Here is a 25873-nt window from a genome sequence, read left to right on the forward strand (position 1 = left end):
GATGTCCTTGCTACTGGTCAAAGAAAATAGCTCCTCAGGGGAAAAGCGTGTAAATTCCTTTGTTGAAGAGGAACAGAAAGAAAAAATTCTTCCAGCAAAGAGAAGGACTGCTAGGGTGGGGAGATTTTGCTGTCGGCTCTGGAGGAAAATAAAGGCCTGGTCTACTTAAATGAACAAGGTTCTTCTCATCCTATTGGTAAGCATTGTGAATGAAGATGAGCTTCACAAGTGGGAGAAGATGGATAAAGAAAAGTGCTTTAAATGGCAATGGACAAAATTCATACTAGAAATTAAGACAGAACTTCTACCCATCAGATGAGCCTTGTTCAGGATGAGGCCTCTAGGGAGAACAAGTTTCATGTTCTTGAGTGATTTTAAGATGGGATCTCACTAGGTTAAATGGAGGCTGCAGCATTAATAGGGAAGTCTGAATTATTCTTTCCTTCCTAAGGACAAAGAAGCCAACCCAACCCCTCCTATAAATGCTTGTTATGCTCTCATCTCTTGATCTTGAGATACTCAGCTCATCACTTCCTCAAGATAGAAGAAGCCACTGCAGAGCTCAGTCTCTTTTTTTCCCCGTTTGCTGATGTAAACCTCACCTCTGGTTTCCTGATGCTTTTACTTTGCTTCTCAGACCATCTATCCAGCTCAACTGAGGCCACATTCTTTCAAATCCTTTTTAACCTGGGTTCTTCCTGGAAAATCTTACATCTATACCAGCACTGAACATCTTACTCGTGTTGCCAAGACTTCTTATTATTCACAGTAGGCTCTTTTCTGAGTGGTAAAAGTGGGACCTAATAATATGTGCTTCTTAAGTATACATATATATTTGTTCATTTCAAATGATGGGATCTCAGTATCATGCAAATGGGATTATTTTCCCAAACATTCTCAGATTTGTTGCCAACAGGTTGAAGGAGATGATCCTGCCCCTCTGTTCTGCCATGGTGAGACCTCATCTGAATGCTGCATCTAGATGTTGAGTCCTCAGTAGAGGAGGTAGTGAAGCATTGACACAGGTTGTCCAGAGAGCTGAAGGATGCTCCGTCCCTGGAGACATTCAAAGTCAGGCTGGACCAAACTCTGAGAACCTGATGGAACTGGAGGTATCTGTGTTCATTGCAGAGTAGATGGACATGCTGGCCTTTAAAGATCCCTTCCAACTCAAATGATTAAATGATAAAATCTTGTTTTTCCCCCTAAAGCAGTTATCTCCCAGCTACTGGGTACCTTATAGATTCTGGCATTACTGAAAACCTGAAAATATTAGAGGATAGCTTCTGTAGCTCTGGTTGCCTTTGCTGCCAGTCACAGCACAGCAGAAAAACCCAAGGACCCAATGGCCTAGAACATCAGTCCTGGATGCTCTGAAAGTGCATCCAAATCTTCAGTCATGAGGCTGAGAGACCAAAGTCTCAGCTGAAGTCAACCCCCAAGGGCTCAGGGAACAAAGTCCCACTGAAATACTGAGGGAATGTGTGTAGGGCATGATGGTGCTAAACACTACTTTCATAGTTTTGTAGAATATCACAAGCTGGAAGGGACCCACATGGATCATTGAGTCCAACTGCTTTCGCTCACTGCTTTCCCAGGGGAAGGACTCAGGTCACAACTCTGCAGAGGCCATAACAGCATCACAAAATATTCATTTTGAAAATCAAGATGGGTTTTGGAAACTCACTATGTAGAAGCTACCAGCACCTCAGTGAAGGGCACACTGTCATTTGCAATACACCGAGCAGATATGAGTCAAAAATCTGATTTATTTCTCTGCATCTTCATGCCATTTTATCACACTTCATCTTTGCTCATCTTCTAAGGCTGCACTGTAAAATCCTCCGGGCAGGGCATATGTTTAGTTCCTGGAGGTTACTATTAAAGTACCCATTCATCTTGGACTGTCATGAATACTCCCTTACAGTAGCACCATACTACAGAGTAGTTATAGTTGCATAGATTACCATAGTTTTGGAACAGATGTGCCTTACAGCTCTCCTTATTCCTCGAGGGTTGAAATCTCATTGCACAGAAACTGTCTGCATTATTGCAAGCCAATAAAGTATTCAGGATGGCTCATGTAAATGCTGTTTGATGTCACTGCTCTGGGACTTGTGTTCCCTTGTGCTGCAGGTTGATCAAGTGGAGGAAAGAAGGGGGGAGAGGAATTTTGGGACCATGCCTGCTCAATGCTCATCTCCTAGACTGCAGTGCTGTTATTCTCTCCTGCCTATCTATTTCCCTTTCCTCTTCTCTCTGTTCTTTCCCCCCGAGTCTCAATTCTGATCTCTATGCAAGTGGTACAAGCATGCAGAGAACACATTAAAACCATCTGTGAAGCTGCTTGGCAGCTGGGTAAATGCAAACATGGTCTTGAGGTGTTTATCTAGGGGTATGGAATATAAATCAGCCCAACTTATTCTGGCATCGTGCAAGGCATCAGGGAGACCACATTTGGAATATGGTGTGCAATTGTGGTCGCTCTATTACGGGAAGGACATTTGGTGGATTGTAAAAAGGCAGGGAGGAGCAACCAAAAAAATGACCTAGCATTTTGGGACAGGAGGGAGAGAAAGGGAGAGCTGGATGGCCAGTGTCTCTGTGTGGGGGTGTTTGGTGCTGCAGATTTATTTCATAGCTGGCTGTCAGTAGCATACAGATCTGTAGGTGGGAATGTATGCAGAAAGGAGTGTCTGGTGGCATTGTCTCTGCAGCACAGCACAGCAGGAACACGTATCTGTTTTGGGGAAGGATGCTCTGCATGCCTCCGAGGACTTTGGCATGGCTGGCTAGGAACAATGCACGCATCCACAAAGACCTGTATTTGTGATTAGTTACTGTGTTCCAGGCAGTGTGAGGAGTGGAATGAGATGTGTGGATGGAGGTCCTGCATGCTATTACTCAGAGACATTTGGTGGTCTGTGCACTGGCATTTAAGGGGCAGAATACCCCTTGAATGCTCAGTGCTGGAAGAGCTGGACTTAAGAGGGGAAGGACACATGGGGCTGGGTGTTGCTCCTTGTCACAATAAGGCAGAATGGGAAAGCCAGAAAGTTATATGTGCTAACAGGACACAGTTGCAGAGGGTTAGCCACCATGACATCACTAGCCCGTTTCACATGCTACCTGTCCCCTCAACAGATGAACTATCACCTTCAGCATCCTGTGTGATAACACCCAACAGGACAGTACTGGCTTGGTCATCCAAAGCATCCTCCTGTCCTCATTCTGTGGAATCCAGCTCTTCCAAAACCCTCTTTATCTCCTTCCGAGAGCTTATAGCACTGGTCAGAAATCATTAAATATAAATGTAGCAATAAGTGTGGCAACAAGTATTTCAATGCAGCTGTATGTATTGTCATTCACCCTTTCTCCATATGCACATTTACACCTATTGTTACTCCTAAGACCTGTTCCTTCTTTGCACTGAAAGACCAATGACTGCTTAGAACACATATCTCAGTAGGACTGGAAAGCTTTAGCCCATAAACCCTCGCAGGTTTTGTTCAGACAGGGAGAGGCTAGAAAGAGTAGGAGAAGATATGGAGTTGATAGTGAGTTCAGGGAAAATCCTGAATGCATTTGTGTCCTTGGACTTCAAGGCCACCTGAGGATACTCCCTACCTCTGAGGACAGCCTGGCAGGATGGATGACCAAGGGATGCTGGTGCTGGGCTTCTGGATAGAAAACATGGAGCAGGAATTGCTTCTGCAGAGAGATTGCCTAGGCTTGTGGGTCCTTTAGGGACAATGGAGCAATAAACTCAGGTGGGCAACCCACATACCTTGGGTAAAAGCACATGGCTTCTCAACTAAAAATAACCCCTCTCCCTAGCAAATAGGTTTGTTTATTAAATAAAAAAATAGAATGAAAAAAAAACATAACCATTTTGAGGCAAGCTGCAACACACCTAAGACTCTGAGAAAAGACTGCTGATGGCCTTCACTAATAACAGGTTTGTGTAAAAATCTCTCCTCCCCCACAAAATGTCCCATCTCCTTTTCCAAACCAGGGAAAGACAGGCTTTTAATTCACAGGCGAAAGAAAAAAAATCAGGTCTGATGGCTTATGGCTGGGAATTTCACTTCATCCCCTTCCAGGTTTAACTTTGGGGTGGCATCAGGCTGCCCACCATGGCTGAAATCTAATATTTATGTACGTAGACGAGAAATTTTAGGGTTTCCTGTTCTTTCTGAAAGTCTTTCATCTAGAGACTATATTTAAAGAAAAAAAAAAAAAAGGAGAAAAAATGAGAGAAAAGAAGAAAGGAAGCCAAATGCTTGTGGGGACAGAGGTTTTTCCTTTTTTTGTGTGTGTGTGTTTGTTGTTTAGTTTCTTTTTTTATTATTATTATTATTATTTATTTAAATTTTTGAGCATCTTTCCCTCAGTACATTAGCAAAAAGCAGCAGATGAGGAACGTATCCTGAAAGAGAGATGTGAGAAAGCACCACATGGGACTGTACCCATGTCAGCCCCACTCCGTGTGGGTTGGAGCCCATGGCAAATCCTGAGGCTCAGAGATGTACCTGGTGGTTAACCTGGAGAAAGCAACACTGTCTATGAGGTCTGTGTCAGGAAGACACAGGGGTCTCAATCCACTCCTAGCAACTTTAAAACTAATGAAAATTAACATTTTTATGGGAAAAAAGGGGAATTTGGGTTTGTATACATATATATGCATATATATATATATTGTGTATATATATATATTTATTTGATTGTTTTTTCTTATGGACTATCTACTCTGCTAGGAATATCAGGTGGAACAGACACATGTCTCTGCTCTCCAGAAATGCTTGATGAGTCTATGCTGCACCCTGATGCTCCTTAGAACCACAGAATCACAGAATCATGAAGGTTGGAAAAGATCTCTGAGATCACCGAGTCCAACACCAACCCACCCCACCATGCACACTGACCACATCCCTCAGAGCCACATCTCCATGGTTCTTGAACACCAACAGGGGAAGTGACTCCATCACTTCCCTGGGCAGCCTGTGCCAATGTATCACTACTCTTTTGGAGAGTAAAATTCTCCTAGTATCCAACCTGAACCTCCCCTGGTGCAACATGAGGACATCTCCTGTAGTCCTATCACCAGGAGAAGAGGCCGATTCCCACCTCACTACAACCTCCTTCCAGAGAAATGTAGAATCTAATAAGGTCTCCCCCTCTCCATGGAATTCCTCCAGACTGAACCATCCCAATTCACAGAATCACAGAATGGCCAGGTTGGAAGGGACCTCAAGGATCATGAATCTCCAACACCCCTGCCACATGCAGGGCCACCAACCTCCACGTTTAATACTAGACCAGGCTGCCCAGGGCCCCATCCAACCTGGCCTTGAACACTTCCAGGGATGGACGGGGCATCCACAACCTCTCTGGGCAGCTGTTCCAGCACCTCACCACTCTCATGGTAAAGAACTTCCCCCTGACATCCAACCTAAATCTTCCCTCCCTCAACTTAAAACCATTTCTGATTTCCTCAGCTGCTTCTCATAATAAGACTTGTGAAGCTCCTACCACTGTCAAAAAGGGACTTAGGCATGTATGTTGTTACACTGCATCCATCTTATTTCAACTGAGCAAGACATTGCTGAGCCACGGCAGCATGTATTTGAATACTCCACTTGACAGCTATTTGCCTGCTCAGTTTATCAGGGCATGGGCCAAGGATCAGAGAAAAGTTAAAATTAAGACAAATGTTGAAGTTCCAAAGGCTGGAAGCCTTTGGATGTCTCCTTCCAATAACCATCTCCTTCCCATGTTTATAAGAAAGTGAACACCACTACCCTCCATGCATCTGTCAGCCTCTTCCTTTTTTTTCCCCCGCAATGAGTTGTTCAAGTTTTAGGCATACTAGCCAGGTTTTACAGGCATTTTCAGCTGGAGCTACGTGGAATCAGCCCTGACACAAAGATTAAACTAACATTGGCCAGATCTGTAAATGGAGGCTGACAGGGACAACAACTTCAATATGAACCTGGAAACTGCTGCCATTTGGCACTGCAGCACAAGGCACGTGGCATCTGCTAACTACACTGCTAACTACCTGCTTCCAGAAGACAACACAGCTTGACTTGAGATGCTTACCTCTCCTGAGCTTGCAGCTTACTGAAGAAGAGCTAATGAAGTCTATGCACAGGCAGGATCACATTTTCCAGTCAAGGAGCTTGTGCTGGTGTGTATCTCCAGCCCAAATTCAAGCCCAAACTGGAAGAGTGTTGCACAGAAACCTGCTCCTCAGTCTCATCTAGTGGTGCTGGACTTGCAGGTCCCTCCTGCAAATGGTCTTCTTCACTCACACTGAAGTGTGAAGAAGATATTTTTCTAACCTGTGATTAACAGGCAAACATATTAAGAGTGCAAAGCTGCAAAGAGAAAAAGGGACCAGCAAATATCAGCACCAGAGTTTGATTCTGAGCTGATCTGGAATACCCTCTCACTTCTTAAGACCCACAGATCTCACTGTAATTCTGATATATCACATTATTCTGAATGAACATTAACGTGGGGAAAAAAAAAGTGCTGAACAATGGCAGAAAGCAATGAATCTGAGACAAATCAATGCCCTCACTGAACTGAATGGGAATCTGCCAGCTCACACCATGCAAAGAGCTGGCCTGAGGAATACACTCAGCAATGTGATGGGGAAAAAAGGAGGAGAATCCAGGTACCCGTTGCACTGCAGGAAATTTCAAATGTGTTTTCCTCATTTCAAAACAAAACCAAAGGCTTTAAAGCGAGCATGATGATGAGAGTTTTGAGTTTCAGTCAAGTGGGATATGTCCAAAGGCTTTCATTACTTTCTGTCCACCTGGATTTGAATCCTTGGAGCCTCACCTTGAATTCCAGGACAAAAGGAAATGTGGTTTGTGGTTTGTGCCCTGGCTGAAGAGTAAGGAGATGAGAATCCAAACCTTGGCTCTGCCACAGACTCTCCTTTGAGATCGGAGGTGAGGCGTTGAATATCCCTGTGCGTCAGCTCCCAAGAATGAGGACAGCAGCCCTACCGAGCTTTTATGCCAGCTTACGTGATATTTTGTTCTATCTAAAAATGTAGAAATTAAAAAATTAAAAAAAATAATAAAAAAAATCAAGGCGTCCCAGACTCACTCACTGCTTCCAAAAATACAGATCATTGCCTATTCCAGAATGGAGCAAATAATGACACTGTGCTGCCATTGCACCCAAGTTGAGGCAGAATTCAAGTAGCCATCTGCCAGGTGGTATCTGGCAAAGGGATAGCCAAGCTATTGAAGAGGGATAGCCAAGCATCCATGGAACACCATGATAGCATTGAGCGGATGCATACACCCCTAGATGTGCAATTGAGTTACATAGGTGGAATTAGGGGAGGCAGTAAGGGATAAATTGCCTTGGGTTTCCAAGATGTTTGATGTTTAGCAGGCAATGCTCAATGCTTACTCCAATACCTTTCATTCCTGCTCCTCTCTCTATGATGATCCTCTTTTTTATGTGGCTGTATGAGGAAGCTGATTCAGCTGAAAAAACAAACTTCCTCCAAAAAGGCTCTTTCTCAAGCCTCGCCAGTTGCCCCATTTGGTCCTCCCAAAACTTGCGTGCTAAGGAGAATCTGAAATAGCAAATTAATGATTTCTGTGCTAAGAAAATTGGTCTCTGCGCATGGGTCCTGTCACCATCGTCCATTTCATTGTTGGCTAAACCATGTTATCAAGGATATAGATGTATGCTGAACTCACTTCTTCTCTTAGGTACAGAGGTGCCCTCTGGGACCAGACAAGACTCAACACACAGTCAGGAGCCTATGGGACTCCTTGTCTGAGAGGTGAGATATTACTGCTGCCTCCTGAAATCTCCTAGATAAGGTCTTCTGGCTGCCTCTGAATTGGTAGAAAAGAACAATGCTGCATTCAGTCTAGTTCAAACATAGGTATGCTCCTGAAGTGTTGATGAGATCAGTTATGCAGGAAGAAGCCATCAAGGAGTGCCTTGGGGAAGCAGGAGCTGTCTGCAGAAGTGTGCATCCCATAGTTTAGAGAGCTGCAAGAGGGAGGCATCCCTGCATGCAGATGACAATGGATGCTTACTTATCTCAAGACCCTCTTCTGATGCTGTTCTGAAAGCTGTAAGACTGGATGCAGAGGGGGGGCAGACAGAACTCCACAGCAGAAATATGAGAGGCAGCCCTCAGGCTGCACAGCAGTCTTACTTGGCACAGAGCTTGAGTGAGTATCTAGTGCAAAGTAGCTCCAAAACAGCCATAGGGTCAAAGGCCTCATTTCCTGTAACCTTTGTGGTTAAGAGCTTCCCTGGAGAGATGGGACTCTCAAGTCCTGAACTGCTGCTCGTTGACCTCGGCCAGGGGTTTTATGCTGGAACTCTCTCCTTTCCCAAACATCCTACACCACTGGGCTCTCTGCTGGGCTGTCCCACAGCTGAAGGCTGCTGCAGTGCTCCCCGAGTAATACTGGCTGTGCAAGAAGATTAGAGCCAGGCAGCTTAGACCCAGCTCTTGCTCCAGTGGTTTTTTGATACTTTTAGATAGAGTGAAGTAGAACTAATGGAAGAGATTTCAGTTTCCTTTTTCACCTTTCATATACCAGGCAGTAACAAACAACTAAGTAAGGAAGACTGAAGAAGTCTCATCTTTTGATAACTGTGTGATGTGCCTTCCTTATTACACTCAAAACAGATAAACTACCCAACATCTACTGTACTGGAGTCATCAATCCTTGATACCTATGCCTCAAAGGCTATAGGGAGGATGCAATGTCTACTAGAGCCTCAGTATCCCTATCTTGCAACTCTAAATAACCTGGATTGAACTAACAGAAATGCTTGTTGGAAGGGACCTCTTAACATCTCTTATCCAGCCTTCAGTCTTAAGCCAACTCAATGTTAGGTCAACCATGGCTTAGCCTACCCAACTCTTGAACACCTCTAAAGATAGAGATCCCACCACCACTCAAGCAAACTGTTTCAGTTCTGGGTACCCTCTTAGTGATCACACCATCATCAGTAAGCACATAACACTGTATCCTATGTGTTATGTGGTTCATCTAAATAGCAGTTGTGTGTTTAATCCGTGATCGGTTTCCTGAGACATTTAGGACTTAGATGTTATCAAAAGGTGCCCTCCTCCATCCACTAACTCTAGAAGGAGATTGGATGTTCCAGTTCATCTGTAACTTTCCTTTTCTACATGCCATCATCATCAACACTTTGACCACTTTGGCTCAGATTCATAATGTTCTCTCATGGCAACAATTTTTGATTTATGGGTGTAGAAACAGTGGCATATTGATGACACGGGTTGCTATTATTATTAAACTAGAGGGCTAAAGGGACATGAGCAGATCTCTCAGCCTGCAGAATCATGTTTTATTTTCAGGAACGTTCAGGTCTTTCTGAGTCTGAACAAGAACATTTTGGGGAATAACTCTGTCCCACATCACTACAAGTCCAAAGTCATGACAGAAGGGGCCTGGTGGAGTGATAACACAAGAATAATCCTTATGCCACCAAAGAGAAGCTCCTCAGGAACACTTTGAACAGTATCACAGTATCACAGGAGACTGCCTGAAGGCCTGGAGGGGTCACTCAGGATTTATCATACTGCAGGCCACAATTATGCCCCAATGCATTCTGTACGTAGGGGATTGGCACATATTCATTCTGAGAATTGTGTTGCCCTTCCCAGATTTTTTTCCTTTTTCCGTCTGTGGTGAGGGAAGAAGCAATGGGATTAAGTCCTCCATCTGCCTGAGAAGAGCACAGCTTCATATGTCCCTGGGTGATCAGCACAAATAGAAACCAGACCCCAGCTTCCATATCAAAGAATGATGGGACTGGACCTAACCACTTTTCACATTGAGTTATGAAGCTTTTGTGCAAAGACCAAGCCTATAAGCCTTAGCCAAGTGATGTGATTATGCAGATTGCCTTCTTTTGTTCTATTACCCCTCAGTCCCCAAGAGGGTCTAAAACCCCTTCGGACTCCTGGAGCAGGTAGGAGTGGGCAAACCACAGAACGGAGTTTGAGTTAGTCTGTTCACAAATACCTTACAGCTTTATTATTTCATGTGTACAGGGCTGACTGTAGCCTAAAATATCAGGATGGCAGCTCTTCTGAGTGGTTAGCTTTTTTCCAAATTGCATAACCCTCTGTCTCTGACCAAATCAGAGATGCTCTGGCAACTCACTGCCTTGTGGAGTACAACTCTGAATTGCTGAGTGCTGAGGAGTCACACAGGTGCTGCTAATGGAGAGATTTTTTTCTAAACAGCATTTTACATCTCTTAGGAGAGGTCACAGAAGGCTTAATTGTGCCTTTGGATTGGGGAATGCCTTGGAAATGAATTTGATCCAACTATCTATTGCTGATAATTGCACTGAGTCTTTACAGCCTTGACTATACTGCTGTAGTGTATCAATCAAGATAATTATTCCTCCTTTTGACTATGCTATTTGGGATTGAGCAGAGATTTTCTACAGAAGATGAAGCAGCAGACAGATTTATTACTTGGGCAGCTCAAGACAGCTTTTTCCAAGGCCAGGACTCAGTATGGATCCATGTGATATCTGAATGACACAGGATTAGATTCCTCTCTGCCACAACCAAAGGAAGAAAGAGCCTCGCAGTTGAGGAGTCAAACCTTAAAACACAACCAATCTCTATCATTTCATTCCTTTGTTCTAATGAAGTGTCTGTGATAAAGAGCCCAATGTCTGCTTCTTGGTTAGACATCACTGCCTCCACAGCCCTACTAACACTGCTGCTGCCAGTTAAGAGAGGTCAGTGCAAAATACTGATTGTCTCATACAGAAAGCTTAGAAAATAAGGTGTGAGATCAAACAAGCTGGTTGATAGCACCAGATTCCAAGGTAGGCAGGTGGTATAACAGAAGGAAATGCCTTTGCACATATGGTCTTTAATGAGGCATTAATTGGGCACTGGGTGAACAGGACAAAGAAGTACAGAGGATGTGGCTTGAGGTTTTGGCTGATGTGAAGCTGGAGGTCTGGAATAAAATGAAAGGTGGGGTTTTTACAGCCCCTTCCTGTGATTTCCAGCAGGACGGGGACACCAGGAAGGTGGGCACACCTACTCCAAAGTCACAGCTGACTCTGAGAAGCTTTTCCTAACCTGGCAATGCAGCCTCCAAGTACTCCTGCCAGTAGGAAGAGGGATCTCTAAGATGCAAGGATGAACTAAGATGCAAGGTTGAAGGTGAGGCAATTTAGCTTGCCCTCTTTCTCGCTTACAGTTGGAGAAGGGACAGAATGCCCACCCAGATCTCACTGGGTGGGTGCAAGATGCTTCAATATATACAGCCCTGGTGCCAATAATTAACACATGTGAGACTGATGAAAGAAGTCAATGAGGGATGATTATTGTGCTGCCCACATGAGAGTTCCCTTCCTTCTCCCTCCAGTCCTACATCTGGTAGCAATTTCACAGCTCCAAAATTGAAAGGAAGTAGATGAGAGGGACTTAGTTAAGCTCAGGCCCATTTGAGGAGAGCAGAGATATTATGCTAGAAGGAAACAGACGGAATGTGGGAAAGCTGTTTTGTTTCCCATAACACTTGCATTCTGCTGCAAACGATGATAAGGTGTATGGATGGTTTGTGTGATCTCCCATGCGTTGCTTGGGCTTTGGGTATGGCAATAAGGGCTGTAAATCCATGAGTGTAATTCTTGCACCCTCCAGACCCCTTGAGTTTCCAATACATCATGCTATACAATCTAACTGAAAAAGCAGTCTCTTGGGCTGCCTCACTCACATTCTCCAAGCTATGCATTACAGGGTTGAGGGGAAGGGTTGGGGGGAAGGGTTGGGATTGTCCCAGCCATGCAGTCAAGGCTGCTGTGGGAACACTCACCATGCACCTTGGGCACCTTGGCTTTCAGGTGTCGCTCGCACTTGGCCTTGGCTTTTAGCAGTAGAAAGATCTGCTCCTCTTTGGTGATGACATCATCAGCATCCACCTGCAGTGATGGGAAGAAATGAGGTTAAACCTCAGCATGGAAGAGCAGTGGGACACAAACTACTGACATAATGCAGGTGTGATCTGAATGCAAAATCTCCTTTGCATAAGCAGTTTCCTCTACCAGCCTAGCTCTTCCCATCCCATTTCAGCAATTGGTGTCCCAAGCAACACCTTCTGCAAGATGCCACATGGAAATACCTGTGCATGGCAAAGGAAGTACACATTCTAATTGCTTATATCTAGAACATGCAGGTCCTCAGGAAGGGAGAGATTTCTTGGGTGGCATACCTCAACTAGGAGAGATGAGGCTCCTACCCAAGGGGAAAAGCATAAATAATATTGGTGCAGCATTTTGTAAACACTGGTCCTTTTGGAACATAGAAGCATAGTTAAATATAGCACTTAGAGAATGGCAAAGCAATGCTGTGCTTCCTGACACCAACCTCTTGGAAAACACTGCCAAGGGTTAAATCATCAAAGGCTTCTTCTCCCTTTAAGAATCACAGCTTGGCATCAGTTTCCAACTTCTCATTCAGGCCTTCGGCCATGAGGCATCAGGTTCTATCAACACCTTAGTGGAGTTTATCAGCTGACAGCATCTGTCTCTAAAGACTGAGGATCATCATCCTCCAGAGGTCAAGGGACAGTAATGGGGAAGGGGTACAGGCAGAATTCTTTCCCCAAGAAACCCCAAGAAACTACTTGCTGATACAAGATGTACAAGGCCCTCCAAGGCACTTGCTGGTTATGAAAACCCATCTTGCATCATGAAGATGGCACATTCCCACTAGGCAAGGCTGCCTTCTGAAAGTGCAGAGTAAGCTGGACCTCCAGGTCCTTTGGTTGTTATAGCATATAGAGTTTTGACCTAATGCAATACGGCTGCTTTCACTGGGAAAAAATTCTTTTCTCAGATAGTGGTGAGGCACTGGCACTGCTGCCTGGAGTGGTTGTGGGTTCCCCATCCCTGGAGATGCTCAAGGCCAGGTTGGATGGGGCCCTGGGCAGCCTGATCCAGAAGGTGGCAACCAGCCCATGGCAGGGGGTTGGAACTGGGTGATCTTTGAGGTCTCTTCCAACCCAAGCCATTCTATGCCAACCTTACCCTCTAGGTGTTCTATGATCTGCAGTGTGTAAGGAAAATTGTGGATGGTATCTATCTGCTAGCATACCTCCCTGTTGGATACATACTTGTGAGATCTTTCAGGATTGCATCAACCGTGCTTTTCTGCCACATACAGCAGAAGAGTCTCTGGGATATTGGGGCTGGGATGCACAAAATCACCTCAAGAGCTAATTTAAAGAATGAAAGATCCACATACAGTGCCCCTGAGAGGAAGCTGGTGGCTGAGGTACTGGACTGAAAGAAGAAAGTGATGTAGTAAGTTGGATAAAATCACTGCTCCCCTCACTGCCTCCATTTTTCTTAACATCAGACTGTTTTGATTAGACTATGAAAGCAATAGGAGCAGCAGTTATGTTCCTCTGCATTTACATATAACTTAGCAGTCACTTGTGATAGTGTAATTGTAATCAAGAAGGCTTGCTGTACTGTGTTATAGAAATAAAATGATGTTGTTTTTTTTTTTTTTTAATATATAAACTTATATTGACTGCTGGTGAGATTGGCACCACTGTACACCTGTAATGCTAAAACTTACGGCAGCACTCCACATCCTGATGGATTGAGCAAGTCTAAGCATCAGTGCAAAGTACAAGCAGGCAAAGGGAAACACAAGAAAGAGAAGAAGTGAATTGCAGATGAGAAGGAAACCTATAGACAGGTTGTAGAGTCTGCCAATGGAGGTGACTGCTAGTCTCAGTCCCTCTGAAGCAGGGCAAGTGTGACATTTCATTCTATTCCCCCCCAAACTACCATCTTCAGAATTAAGGTGCCTTCACTCATTTGAACATAATTGTCTTTGGAAAGCAAGATAATCTGTTTTCAAGATTTATTACAAATAATATAATAATGGTTAACAAAGTCCTACTTAGCAGTAAATGCAGATTCTACTTCACATGTTCTCTACAGAGGGGAACAGTGGATGTTTGAGCAGCTGATGTAGTAATAGGCATGCAGATGGGTTTCTAGATCTGATAATGAGATTCTGAGTAAAACAGAAGTTGGTTTTTCATGTTCTTGGAACAAAAATCCACACTAAAATCCCTCGTCAAAACCACATTAATGTTAATGCAAAAGAAAGCCACCCCTTTCCAGATGTTTGGCCAGTCCAAATTTAAGGCAACATGCAGCATTTCAACTCTTTCATTGGAAACATAAAACCTTTGGGTTAAATCCTGCTGTCATTTATATCTGCACAAATCCTGAATGATTCCACCAAAGCCAGAGGAGTTAGTCTGGATTTATAGTGGCTGAATGGAGCAGAGTGTGACCTCAGGCATTTCAAATAATTCATCCCTTCTGTGCTTCACCCTGAGACTCCTTCAGCCATGCTTTGTGAGGGGGCAGCTCCTGCCAGCAGGATATATGGTCTCCAGGCCTGGCACAGAAAATAAATTTTATTTCCCAGAAGCAGAGCTGAAGCACCAAGCACTGTGCCCAGGGAAGGGCAGAAAAGCTAGAACAGGGCTTGGAACTGAATCCAGGCTGATATGAGAGAGAAACGTTTGAGTCTTTGCTGTTTCTAGGTGTCCCTGTTTGAGCAGGGTGTTGGACCTCTAGAGATCCTTTCCAACCTCAACCCTTCTGCAATCCTCCTTGGCTGAGGAAGATAAAACATTCATGTAAATATGTACGTGACTGAGAATAGACTTTTTCATTAAATCCTCTGGCTTTAAGGAGACAAGTGGTGGCATTGTCAATGGAGGTGCTCAAGGACCATGCAGATGTGGCACTGAGGGTCAGTGGGTATGGTGGGAACGGGTCAATGCTTGAACGTGGTGATCTTAGTGGTCTTTCCCAACCTTAACGATTCCATGATAATGCCCTCAATAATATTCTTTAGCTTTTGATTAGCCCCAAAGAGGTCAGGCAGTTGGACCAGATGGCCTTCAAATCCCTTTCAACTAAACTATTCAACTTCGAGAAAATCTAAAATGCTGTTCTTTTGCTGCTGAACAACTCATGTTAAACACCTACAAAGCAAAGCTGGTCCAACTGTTGGATACATTGGCTAAATGCAGTCCTGTGAACAGCAAAAAATGTGCAGCCATGCTTTCTGTTGCTATAATGGAATCTGAGAACAAGTTTTAAGACTGTGAAAAATTATCTTTCTTTTCAGTATATTTGTGACCATTTTCAGTCAGCATAAATACACGATGTGCAAGTTTTCAAATGGTGTGTACAGAGCTCCAATCAGACATTCTGATCAAGTCTCTCTACTGGTCTTTCATAAGCCCTATCTTAACTGAGAGGAACATCCCTCACTTCACATCATGCCTCATTCGCATCATCTGATTGCAAAATAGATACGCTCAAGAAATTAGATATATTTCAATCAGGCTTAGCAAAGCTTCCTTTTTGACAAACAGTCTCGATACCTGCTCCAAATACAATGTGGAATGGCCTTGCTGAAATCATTAACATATGTGTACATCAACTTATTTTAATCTGAATACCTTCAGGCAGCAAAATAAGTGGCTCTGCTTTCTGATGCAGGAAGATCTTGAGTCACTGGCCACCAGAAACTAGCAGCTGTAAGAGCTGTCTCTAGATCCAAAGGCTGGAAGCTCCTGGGGATGCTCTGCCAGAACAGGCCAACTCAATAATGCTATTTTTACATTCCTATGGATTGCCTTTTTCAAGGCAATAAAACATCAGACCCTGCTGTGCATCTAAGAAAATACGTGTACACTTAAAACATGGTCCAATGTGGTGTGTTCAGCACAACCTATTCTGTGCACCTGCTCTTCAGGACCAGGCAAAAGTAGATGAAGGGAAGATATCAGAAGAATTTCTTTCAAGCTGCAAGCCATGTAGATTTACACATTCAACACTTCCATCGTTTTTCACTAAGAACCTCTCCCTGCTTGGAGCTCACCTGTTTACAGCTCAACTTCTTAATTCTAATTCACTGGACACAAATTAGTCAGTAGAAAGGAATTATATAACATCTCACAAAGATAAAACCTGCCTCATTAGCCAACACAGGACATCTATAAAAGCATTTATCCATCTGGGGCATGTGGGTGTTTGTTTATCCAGGGTTCCTTAATAGTCACTGCAGATTCAACTACAGACATCAGCTGAGATTCATGTCAAGCTACCAGCTGAACCAACTCAGATCAGCTGTGCTTTTTTACAGTTATAAAGAGACATGAATCAGGTAAGGAGGTCTTTCTTTTTTAGAGTCTGGAGTAGAGGCAGAACATCTTATTCCAGAGTTTTCCTAGGTGGGGTGGTGATTTCTTCTCCTTTCCTGGTGGATGAATGTAAGTTCATAGGTTTATGCTATTGTCCTTTTTATTTTTTATCTGTCTCTAACACCTAATTCTCTCTGTATGAGGATTCCTTAGTTACCTTCTATGCAGTGGACTGTGGTTGCAAAGATAACTTTTTAGAAGCTCTCAAAGTCTTTTTCTTTGTATGTGGGAATTTGGATTATAAGAGTTAAACTTGGTTTTATTTCAGGGTGAAGCATGTCTCTGTAATAGTAGAAAGAGAATACCTTAAAAACAAATAATTAGCAAAGCAAAGCCTTCTTGGTTTTGGCTTTCTCTATTTACAAGAAGTTTCTGTGTGAGGTGAGTTTCCCAATTGCTTCTATTGTTATTGGCTTAATAACAAGTACAGATCCAGTTCAAGAGCTAGGGGTATGGATGCTTTGACAGCTCTGCACCCCTGCAATGTCAGATTTCTTTGGGAACAGCTTTGATTTTACTCCCAAAGCAGGGGGCACAAAACATGATTGCCCTGAAGACTGAGAGAGGTTTTTGGGCAGCTGCAATCTGCACTGACAGGTCACTTGAGCAGAGCTGACAAGATCTGTGAAAGGTAGGAGCTCAGTTTTCACTGGTTTAAGCTGTGAAGGCAAGAAAAGCATTTGAGGGAAGTCACAGCTAGGTATACCCATCTGTTTAGTAGGATGAGGTCAGCATGCCCCTGCAGACAGTAATCTCTGAAGAAGATCTAACAGCAAATCTTTTTCCAGGAGCCCTTCCTGACATGCTTCAAAATTAATTCCTGCATTGAGCTTATTTGGCATCAAATTTATACAAACTCAAAGATGTAACAGGCCTGAAGGCACACAAATAGGTGCAGGGGGACAGCTTTGCCCTGCCCTTCTGCTATTAATGAATGTATCTGAGAGTGATGGGGTCTCTTGCCTGGACTTCCCAGTTTTACCAGTTCTCTCCTCTCAACTTCCCAGCACTGTTTTGTTTTGTTGGCTTTTTTGTCAGAAAAAAAGAAAGTTCCCTGTGGGGAAAAGATTGAGGTTATTTTCTCTTCCCTTTGTTCAGAGAATGCAGAAATACAGAGCAGGAGACAAGTCAAGCTGGGAAGGGTGACATGACAATGCTATCCAGAGCCTGTTAAATATCTTTTTATTATTATTTATTATTATTATTTTTTCCTCTCTTCCTTTGCCCCCAGAGGAGGCCATAGGGTAATTATGATAATGTTTTCTTGTATTTCCATTTCATTGGCTGATCTCCCAGCCACTAAAGTAAACCCCAAATCTCAACGGGGAGGTCATATTCATCCTTGTTTATGGGACTCATTTTCAGAAATAACACTATCCTTTTTGTGAAACTTCCCTGGCAGCAGCTCAAAAAATAGCTGAAGGCAAACAGATTCCTTGGTCAGGATTGAGAGCATTGCAGCTGCTGGACAGGCCCAGTGCAAGGGACTGCTGGTGATCATCACTTTGGAGGGCAGTAGGCTGGGTAGTTGGTAGCATGGAGAAAGGAGAGGGGCATGAGAAAGAAGGGGTTGCGACAGGACAAGGGGAAATGGTTTCAAACTGAAAGAGGGGAGATTTAGATTGGATGTAAGGAAGGATTTTCTTATGATATAAGGGTGGTGAGGCACTGGCACAGATCACACAGAGATGCTCCACACCTGAGTGCACTCAAGGTCAGGCTGGGTAGGGCTCTGAGCACCTGATGGAGCTGTAGATATCCCTGTTCATTGCAGGGGAATTGGTCCAGGTGGCCTTTAAGGGTCCCTTCCAACTCAAACAATTTTAAGTTATGAAAAGGTAAATGTGAAAATGAAACCCCCTCTCCTAAATTTTGCAAGAATCAAGATATCTGTTCAGATCAGGAGGTTAATCCAACAACGTTTAACCTAGGACCAGACCAGTGGCTACTACAGATGAGCATAACTCTGCTGAGATGAGAGCACCAGGATGGTTAGAAGTGTGCCTGGGGGTGCTGTGGCCTGGCAATGCAGACACATCATGGCAAATCTAAGTCTTGCCCCAGAGGAGCAATTCGGCTGCCTTTGACGGAAACTGATGTGGTCTTCTGCATAGGGTGAGGCAAATTGGAGCAGTACAGAGCTTGTGGTAACACTGGATTGCTCAGAAGAAGGAAAATTTGGCAGCACGTAGGAGATTGAGAGCACAAAGTGTTGCATGGAATTGATCGGCAGTGTAGGATGAGGGAAGAATTGAGGTTCTGACGTCTGTTTTTATCTTGTTTTTCTCGTTTTTCTTTTTTTCTTTTAATGAATGGGTTTAAGTGAGAAGGGAGGGACCCTCTGTTATTTTGTCACTGCATTCAGGTATTTTGGTTTTCTTTTTATTCTATGCTTCTGCAAATGAGTATTTGTACAAGTCTGCATTTTCTGACCACTGGGCTCTGCTGATTTACTGATGAACCCTGTCAAGTATAGAAGAACCAGCAATCTGTACACATTCTCTTGGACAAAGTGTACCTTGTGCAATCTTTTAGTAGATCTGCCAGTCCTATAGCAAAGTGGGACTTGCCAGGCTGCAGAATCTAAATGTGATTCATACAAGAAGAGAGGATCTGGTACTTCAAATTTCAGTGGCAGCTGACAACATCTCCTTCATGGAGGGACAGAGCAAAGTAAATACAGATAAATGGTGCTTATTCTTTTCCAATTTGGGCAACGCTGGACTTTTGTGTGTTTTTTTCCATCTGCACAAACAGTTTAATTACCTTTCCTTACTTACTGCTACCTCTGTGCATCTTTTCTGGCTGCCTGAGGTTATCGTTGCTCTGTATTTAATGATTTAAAAATACATAAAGCTGGAGTGCCAGTTGGTCCAGACAGAGGTGCACTAGCCACATCAGTGGCATAATCTATTGCCAGCTGTTAATGGCAGAAGCTGTGGGAGTGGAGGCTGTGATAAGCTCAGGGCACCAGGGTGTGGAAGAAGGTCAGTTCATAGCAGAAAGTCCCATTCCTGGATTTTGGAACTGATAGCACAGAGATGTGATGGATGCTCCATCCCTGGAGACAATGTCAGGCTGAATGGGGCTCTGAGCATCTGATGGAGCTGTGGGTGTCCCTGCTCACTGCAGAGGAGTTGGAGTAGATGGTCTTAAGAGTCACTTCCAACTCAAGTGATTCTATGACTCAGGTTCACCTATAAAGAGGTGGGTGCTGAGCTGAGCACTCTGTGTGGTTATTCTATCATGTACATGTGTGTCCCTCGCTCCATTCCACTTACAGAGTCAATAAATAAATTCTAGGAGATGGCTTAGTGCTTTTAAAGGCTGAGATGATGAAGATTGGTCTGGGATAATCAAATCAGTATGGCCTGAAGACAGAAGGGTGAAATGAGGGGGATACCCAAGAGGGACCCAGCTAAGAAGGAGACTGGGGTGAGGTAGTTGATGTGAGGGGGAAGAAGAGCTGATGAATCCTGCTGAAGTGGGATGCTGTCCAGGGGCTCGGGAAGCATGGAGAGGTTAGCACATGAGATGCTCTGCCTGTTATTCCCAGTCTCCCAGAGGGTAAATTAAGTTGGTGGTTTTGCCTTAATCCCTTGACCACATCACCCAAACCACTGCCTGCTCCAGAACAGCAGTAGGTCTCTGCTCCTGCTAGCTGAGCTTGGGGACCCTGTGCTGCATCTATGGAAAGCTGAATAGCTTCCTGCTGTGCTTAGAGATGTCTCAGTCCTTCCCAAGACTGCCCTCACCAGGCTGGCTATAATCTGCTCTTCATCCTACTCTCAGAGCCTGATATTTCATGGTGAAGTGGTCCCCACAAACTTTTGAGAATTTTACTTTCCTGTTTATCACTGCCTTGATGCCAGGAGAATAAGGATGTGCTCCTTCCCTCAATCATGAATCTATCCTTTTTGACTTTGTATGGAATCGTAGAATAAGGTCCCTTCCAACCTAAGCCGAAGATCATCGAGTTCCAACCTATTGCACATTTTCTAAGGCAGTCCAGGTCTCAGCATGGATTTCCCGTGACTGCCGTAATAAGAAAGATGGCAAGATTGGGAAAACAGAAGACTGGCCATGGGAAGATGTTGTACAGAATTGGGGATGCCTCATGCTAGGAATGAATGGCATCTAAAGATCTGCAATGTCTAACTCTGGCATGGCAAAGTGAGGGCCATGCAATTTCTTGAGCTTCACCCAGGAAAAGATATTGATCCTGTGGGAATCTATTGTCTATGTCATACCATGTCCACGTTACACATTACTAGCACTGATAAATGCATTTCCACATGCTATGTGGATGCATTTGTCATTGCTAGGGGGGATGGAGGACACATCTGGTCCTGCAACACACATGTTTGCTGTTCCTTGGAAAACAGTTCAGACTGAGTTGGTCTCACTGATATTCTTCCAACCTCACTTGCTCTCACTTTTCCTTGGGGAAGCCCCATCCTTCCAGCAGCATAGGCAGAAGGAGAAGAAAATCTGCTTGGATAAAGCTCAACCTGCAAACTCATTATAACTCATGCTAAAAGGAATTAACTGATTTAAATGCAGATGGAACACAGATGTCCACTTTATTTGGCAAAAGATTTCTGGAGGTTGAGGTGATACTATGACAGCAATAGAACAGATCCTTTATCATCCTTGTCACTTCCACACTCTTGAAGACTATTACCTGTGTGTATCTCCTTCCCTAGCCATCCTGTTGTGTAAATGCCTGTCTTGCTATGTCTCATGTTTTGCAGTCAGCACCTGCAGTTCATCAAGGGGAACTGACATTTATGGTACTTTTCCAGGATATGGAGTTTTAGGAGAACATCTCCCTAACTAAATTTCTTGCTTTCTTCCTTTGCATCCCTGGAGCAAATGAGGTGGAACCCATGAGGCTGAGCTATGAGAAGTTCCTTCCAAGCAAGGACAAAACTCGTGGCAACTGCTTAGCTGTGCTGCCAAGCAAAAGTGATCTTCCTGGTAATTAGAAGATGGTGTTTGTGTAGAGAGGTCAGCAGTGATCAGTACTGCTTTGAGTTATATTCTTGAGTCATGAACAACGCCTGTTACGCTCCACACTTGTGCAACACAATTACTGTAGTCATGAATGATTAATCCCAACCTAAAGCTAATGTCTAACATGTTCAGATTAATTATGACCTAAGACTATCAGGTCTTAACTCTGATTACATTGGATTCAAAGAAGGCATCTGCTGGGCATTCAAGGTTGAGAGCTCAACCCACCAACTGTCCTCTCACAGAGGCAGGGACTGTAAGGCTTAAACTCAACCTAGAAAAGCTGGTGTATGCAATCCAATCTACCAGAAGGTTGCAGGATTGTTCCCTGGTGTCCACTTAGCAAACATGAAGCTGAATATGGTTCTTGATGCTCTTGAGACTTGGGGCCATGCTGGCTGTTAATGGAGCCTCTGTCTGTGCCCAACTGGCTGAAACGGCAGGAGGGTTGCAAAAAGAAGTGGAGGTCACTCTGAAATGGTTTTGATGTGCCCACACCGGCACATTTCTCTCAAACCTAAGGAATGATACAATGGAGTGTTCTGTAAGACCCTCCGTTTCCCAATGTGTGAACATAGATTATCTCACAATTTTCAAGATTCTGGGGTGCACTGGCTTCATGGACTAGATTTCTGTGCAATAGGACCACACTGAGGACATCCCTACATTATCACATGACTCCTCCAGTATTCCACCTCACTTTGTAATCATGACATGTTCCTCACTCATTAAGGAGAACAACAGCCTCAGTGGGGTGTTCAGCAGATCCATCTGTGCTAGTCTGGTGCTGAACTCAGAGCATGGTCAGGCATCCTTGTGTATATGAGGTATCTAAGTACCTACATGCCTCTCTACCACCTGAAGTGAATGCCTGTGAAAAGTGAGCATGGGATTCTGCCATTTTGCCTCAGTTTCTCACAGGCACAGCAAACATCACCTTTCCTTGTCTTATCTGTTTTGGCCACCTCTTTGTGTTCACTGATGTCTCAGTGGAAGAGGGAGAGGCAGATTTCAGAGCAGACCCCTGCAATGAGCAGCAGTGAGTTGGAGAAGCATTCAGCTTCCTTCCATAGGTGTCTACTTGCAGTGGTGTAAATATATATATATGTATATTGCTGTTCTGTGCCTTCACACTGGCAAATCATCAGCTTTTTTTTCTGAATTTCCCATACAGCTGTTCCAGGCTGTGATGTGATTGATTCCCTCCCCCCCCTTTTTTTTTTTTTATTTGGTTTGTTCTTTTATTCTTCTCTTTCAAAAATTTCATTTTTTCATCTTACAGCATGCTTCTGAGCCCTGTTCAGTGATAAAGTACAAGACCACACAGTGGCCCTACACAGCCCATTAATTTTGTGAGGGAGGCAAAGTCTTTGCATGTCACCCCTACTGCATCTTGGAGACCTGGGGCACCAAATCTCCTAGGTCAGGCCAACCTGCTCCTTTCCAGAACCCTGTGTGCATTCTGCTCTCGGTGCCAGACATCCCGATGTGTTCAGCCTCTAATCCTAGCAATTTCCCAGCCAGATTTAGCAAAGACACAGCCTTGAGCCATGGTCCAGCCCTCTGCTCTTCTCTCCCATCTGGGGAAGAAATCACAGGAAGCTAAATTCATTCTTCCCGTCTTTGATGTCAAAGAAGAGTTCTGGTGGATCCTCCTGAGATGTTTCTGCTACAAATGGTCATCCCACATCCCCCAGCCTGCTGCCTCAATGCTGGGGATGTGGGATTGATTTCTGCCAGGTCACGTCCACTAGGGTGATGCTACCGCTCATGGACCGCAGGGAAATGAATATTTGTGCCCTCTGCATGCTGTGCCAATGGTGTGGGCCAGGCAGGTATGGGCTGAATGCTGTCTCTCCTCCTCTGCACTGCATGTGCCAGCAGCCACAGCCGAAAGCAGAGAAACCTCAGCTTGCAGCACAGCAGCAGTGTCTGTTTGCTCCGAGGTGCACCTCACGTACCCCATTGCGTGGGACATGCTGAGCAGCACGGCCAGTAGCTGAGATCAGTTATGAATGACAGATGCCAATGTACAGTTAGGGCACAGCCAAGATAGAAGCTAGCATGGCTTTAGGCAGGAAAGTTGTCCCTTGATGGGTTTAGCCATTGTGGTGGGGGTCAGGGCACTGTGGCAATGCTGCATCTACACATGCACCTCAGTGGGCTTCATGTCATCTGAGTTTAGAGATTAGTGCAGAGAAATACGAGCACAGGGATCACCTCTTGAAGCAGACATCTCCCAAAGAAGGCCCATTTGTCTGTGCTGGCTGTTGGCTGTTCAGCTCTGGGCATCTTTGTGACCACAGGAAGGATATTGGTTACAGACAGTGCCCAGGGCTGAAGGTGCTTTTCCAGCCAAGTGGCGGAGACTCAATGCTTTGCAAAGGTGTTACGGGTGAATCATATCATCCTGCACTGTTCTCTGCTCACTGTTCTCTCTGTTCTCATGCTGTGATGCATGCAACAATGTACATTCATGCTGTTAAATTCCTGTACCCTCCAAAAGAAGGTGCCTGCATCAAAACTGTTGTGAACTCAGATGCATGATGACTCGGAGCAAAGAGAAGGCTCTTTGGTCTGAGCAAAAAGCACATGAGGGACTTCACTGTCCATTTAATGGTAGAGATATCCATGAGCCCAGAGCCAGGAACTTTTCCAGTTTATGTACAACTTTTATCGGTAATCACAGAATCATCAAGGTTGGAAAAGACCACTAAGGTCATCTTGTCCAACCATCAGCCTATCCCTACCATGCCCACTGAACTATGTCCCTCATTGTCACCTCCACCCTTTTCTTGAACACCTCCAAGATGGTGACTCCACCACTTTCCTGGAAATCATAGAATGATAGAATGGTTTGGGTTGGAAGGGATCTTTAAGATCCTCCAGTTCCAACCCCCTGCTATAGGCATGAACACCTCCCACTAGACCAGGTTGCTCACAGCCCCATCCAGCCTGGCCTTGAACACCTCAGAGTCAGAGAATCAATGTTGTAGGGCTGATATCAGAATTCATGGGTCCAAAATTTGGAAGCTGTGAAGGAAAGTGTCTACACTAGGCTGCTTTGGTCTCTGCTGAAAATCTCTTTGTTGCATGGTGACCCGCTCTTCTCTCTACTCTTGCTGAGTCCCTGCAGCAAGATGTATGTTCAGAGCAGCATCCAAATCATAGAATCATAGAATCACAGAACAGCCTGGATTGAAAAGGACCACAATGATCATCTCATTTCAACCCCCCTGCTATGTGCAGGGTCGCCAACCAGCAGACCAGGCTGCCCAGAGCCACATCCAGCCTGGCCTTGAATGCCTGCAGGGATGGGGCATCCACAGCCTCCTTGGGCAACCTGTTCCAGTGCCTCACCACCCTCTGGGTGAAAAACTTCCTCCTCATATCTACCCTAAACCTCCCCTGTCTCAGTTTAAAACCATTCCCCCTTGTCCTATCACTATCCACCCTCGTAAACAGCCGTAAAATCTGAAGGTATTGATGTGAGACATGACAGTGAAATTAGTGATGTAGATTCAAGCCCAGCAACTAAACAGCTTTGGGGGAAACAGCACATGCTACAGACTCCTGGCAGGAAAAAGGGTACGTGAGTTACTGTGACTTGCTCAGGGTGTTTGGGGTGTCCATCCTCCCAGACAGACTACACCCAGTCAGTGCTACCAGGTTCCTACCTTGGTTGCACGTAGGCAAGTGCAAACAAACCTTTGGAGCAGGAGAGGGAGGTGGATAAGGGGGAGGTGACAAGGCTTGGGGAGTCTCTGAATGTCTGGCCTGCCAAGCCCCCAGACCAAAAACCAGAGTCCTGCCCTGGTTTGGTGGGCGTTGTGCAACAACGTGGCCTGGTGGCATCTCCAGGGTTGCTGCAGCACAGTGCACGTATTCTCTGCAGCTCTGGAGTGCGCGACACCACTAATAGCTCTGGAGGAGCTGACGTGCCAGCATTCCTCAGCCAGTGCCAGGAAAGCCAGGCCAAGTACACAAGGAGTTGGCTCCCTTCTATAATCACATTAAAGGCATTCTCAGGTCTTTCCAGCTTTTGCTGCAGTGATGCATTATTTGTCTCATTGTTCACAGGAGGCTTTGCAGACAGCTTGGGCCAATGGGAGGAGGCTCTTATTAGGGTGACTTGGCAAGAGCAAGGCTGTGCTCTTGGGGGGACTTGGTCAGCCACTGTACCATCACAGAGCACCAGCCCCTTTCCCTTCCTCACTTCTGTGTGCATCTGAGCAGTTGGGCAAAAGCAAGACTAAGCCCATCATAGAATCATTAAGACTGGAGAAGACCTCTAAGATCCCCAAGTTCAACCCCAACCCATCCCACCATGCCCACTGACCACATCTCCACATGTCTCAGTGCCACATCTCCACAGTTTTGGAACACCTCCAGGAATGGTGACTCCACCATCTCTCTGGGCAGCCTGTGCCACTGCATCACCACTCTTTCAGAGCAGAAATGTTTCCCAAATGCAAGTTAAGGCCATTACCTCTCATCCTATCAACTGAGGCTCATCCTACATTATACTGCCAGAAATGCACTCTTTA

At 44.8% G+C, this 25873-nt stretch overlaps 1 protein-coding gene across 1 annotated transcript in view; it reads right to left on the reverse strand.

The window, feature by feature from the left end:
- PTH1R (parathyroid hormone 1 receptor) overlaps positions 1 to 25873 on the reverse strand; it is a 113824-nt gene that overhangs the window by 49185 nt on the left and 38766 nt on the right. Inside the window, exon 2 of the mRNA XM_031607881.2 lies at positions 11880 to 11985. Within this exon, the coding sequence (XP_031463741.1) occupies positions 11880 to 11985 (106 nt within the window). The remainder of the gene's footprint in view (positions 1 to 11879; positions 11986 to 25873) is intronic.

Source organism: Phasianus colchicus, chromosome 6 (assembly GCF_987193195.1).
Source record: "Phasianus colchicus chromosome 6, bPhaCol1.hap1.1, whole genome shotgun sequence".
NCBI lineage: Eukaryota > Metazoa > Chordata > Aves > Galliformes > Phasianidae > Phasianus > Phasianus colchicus.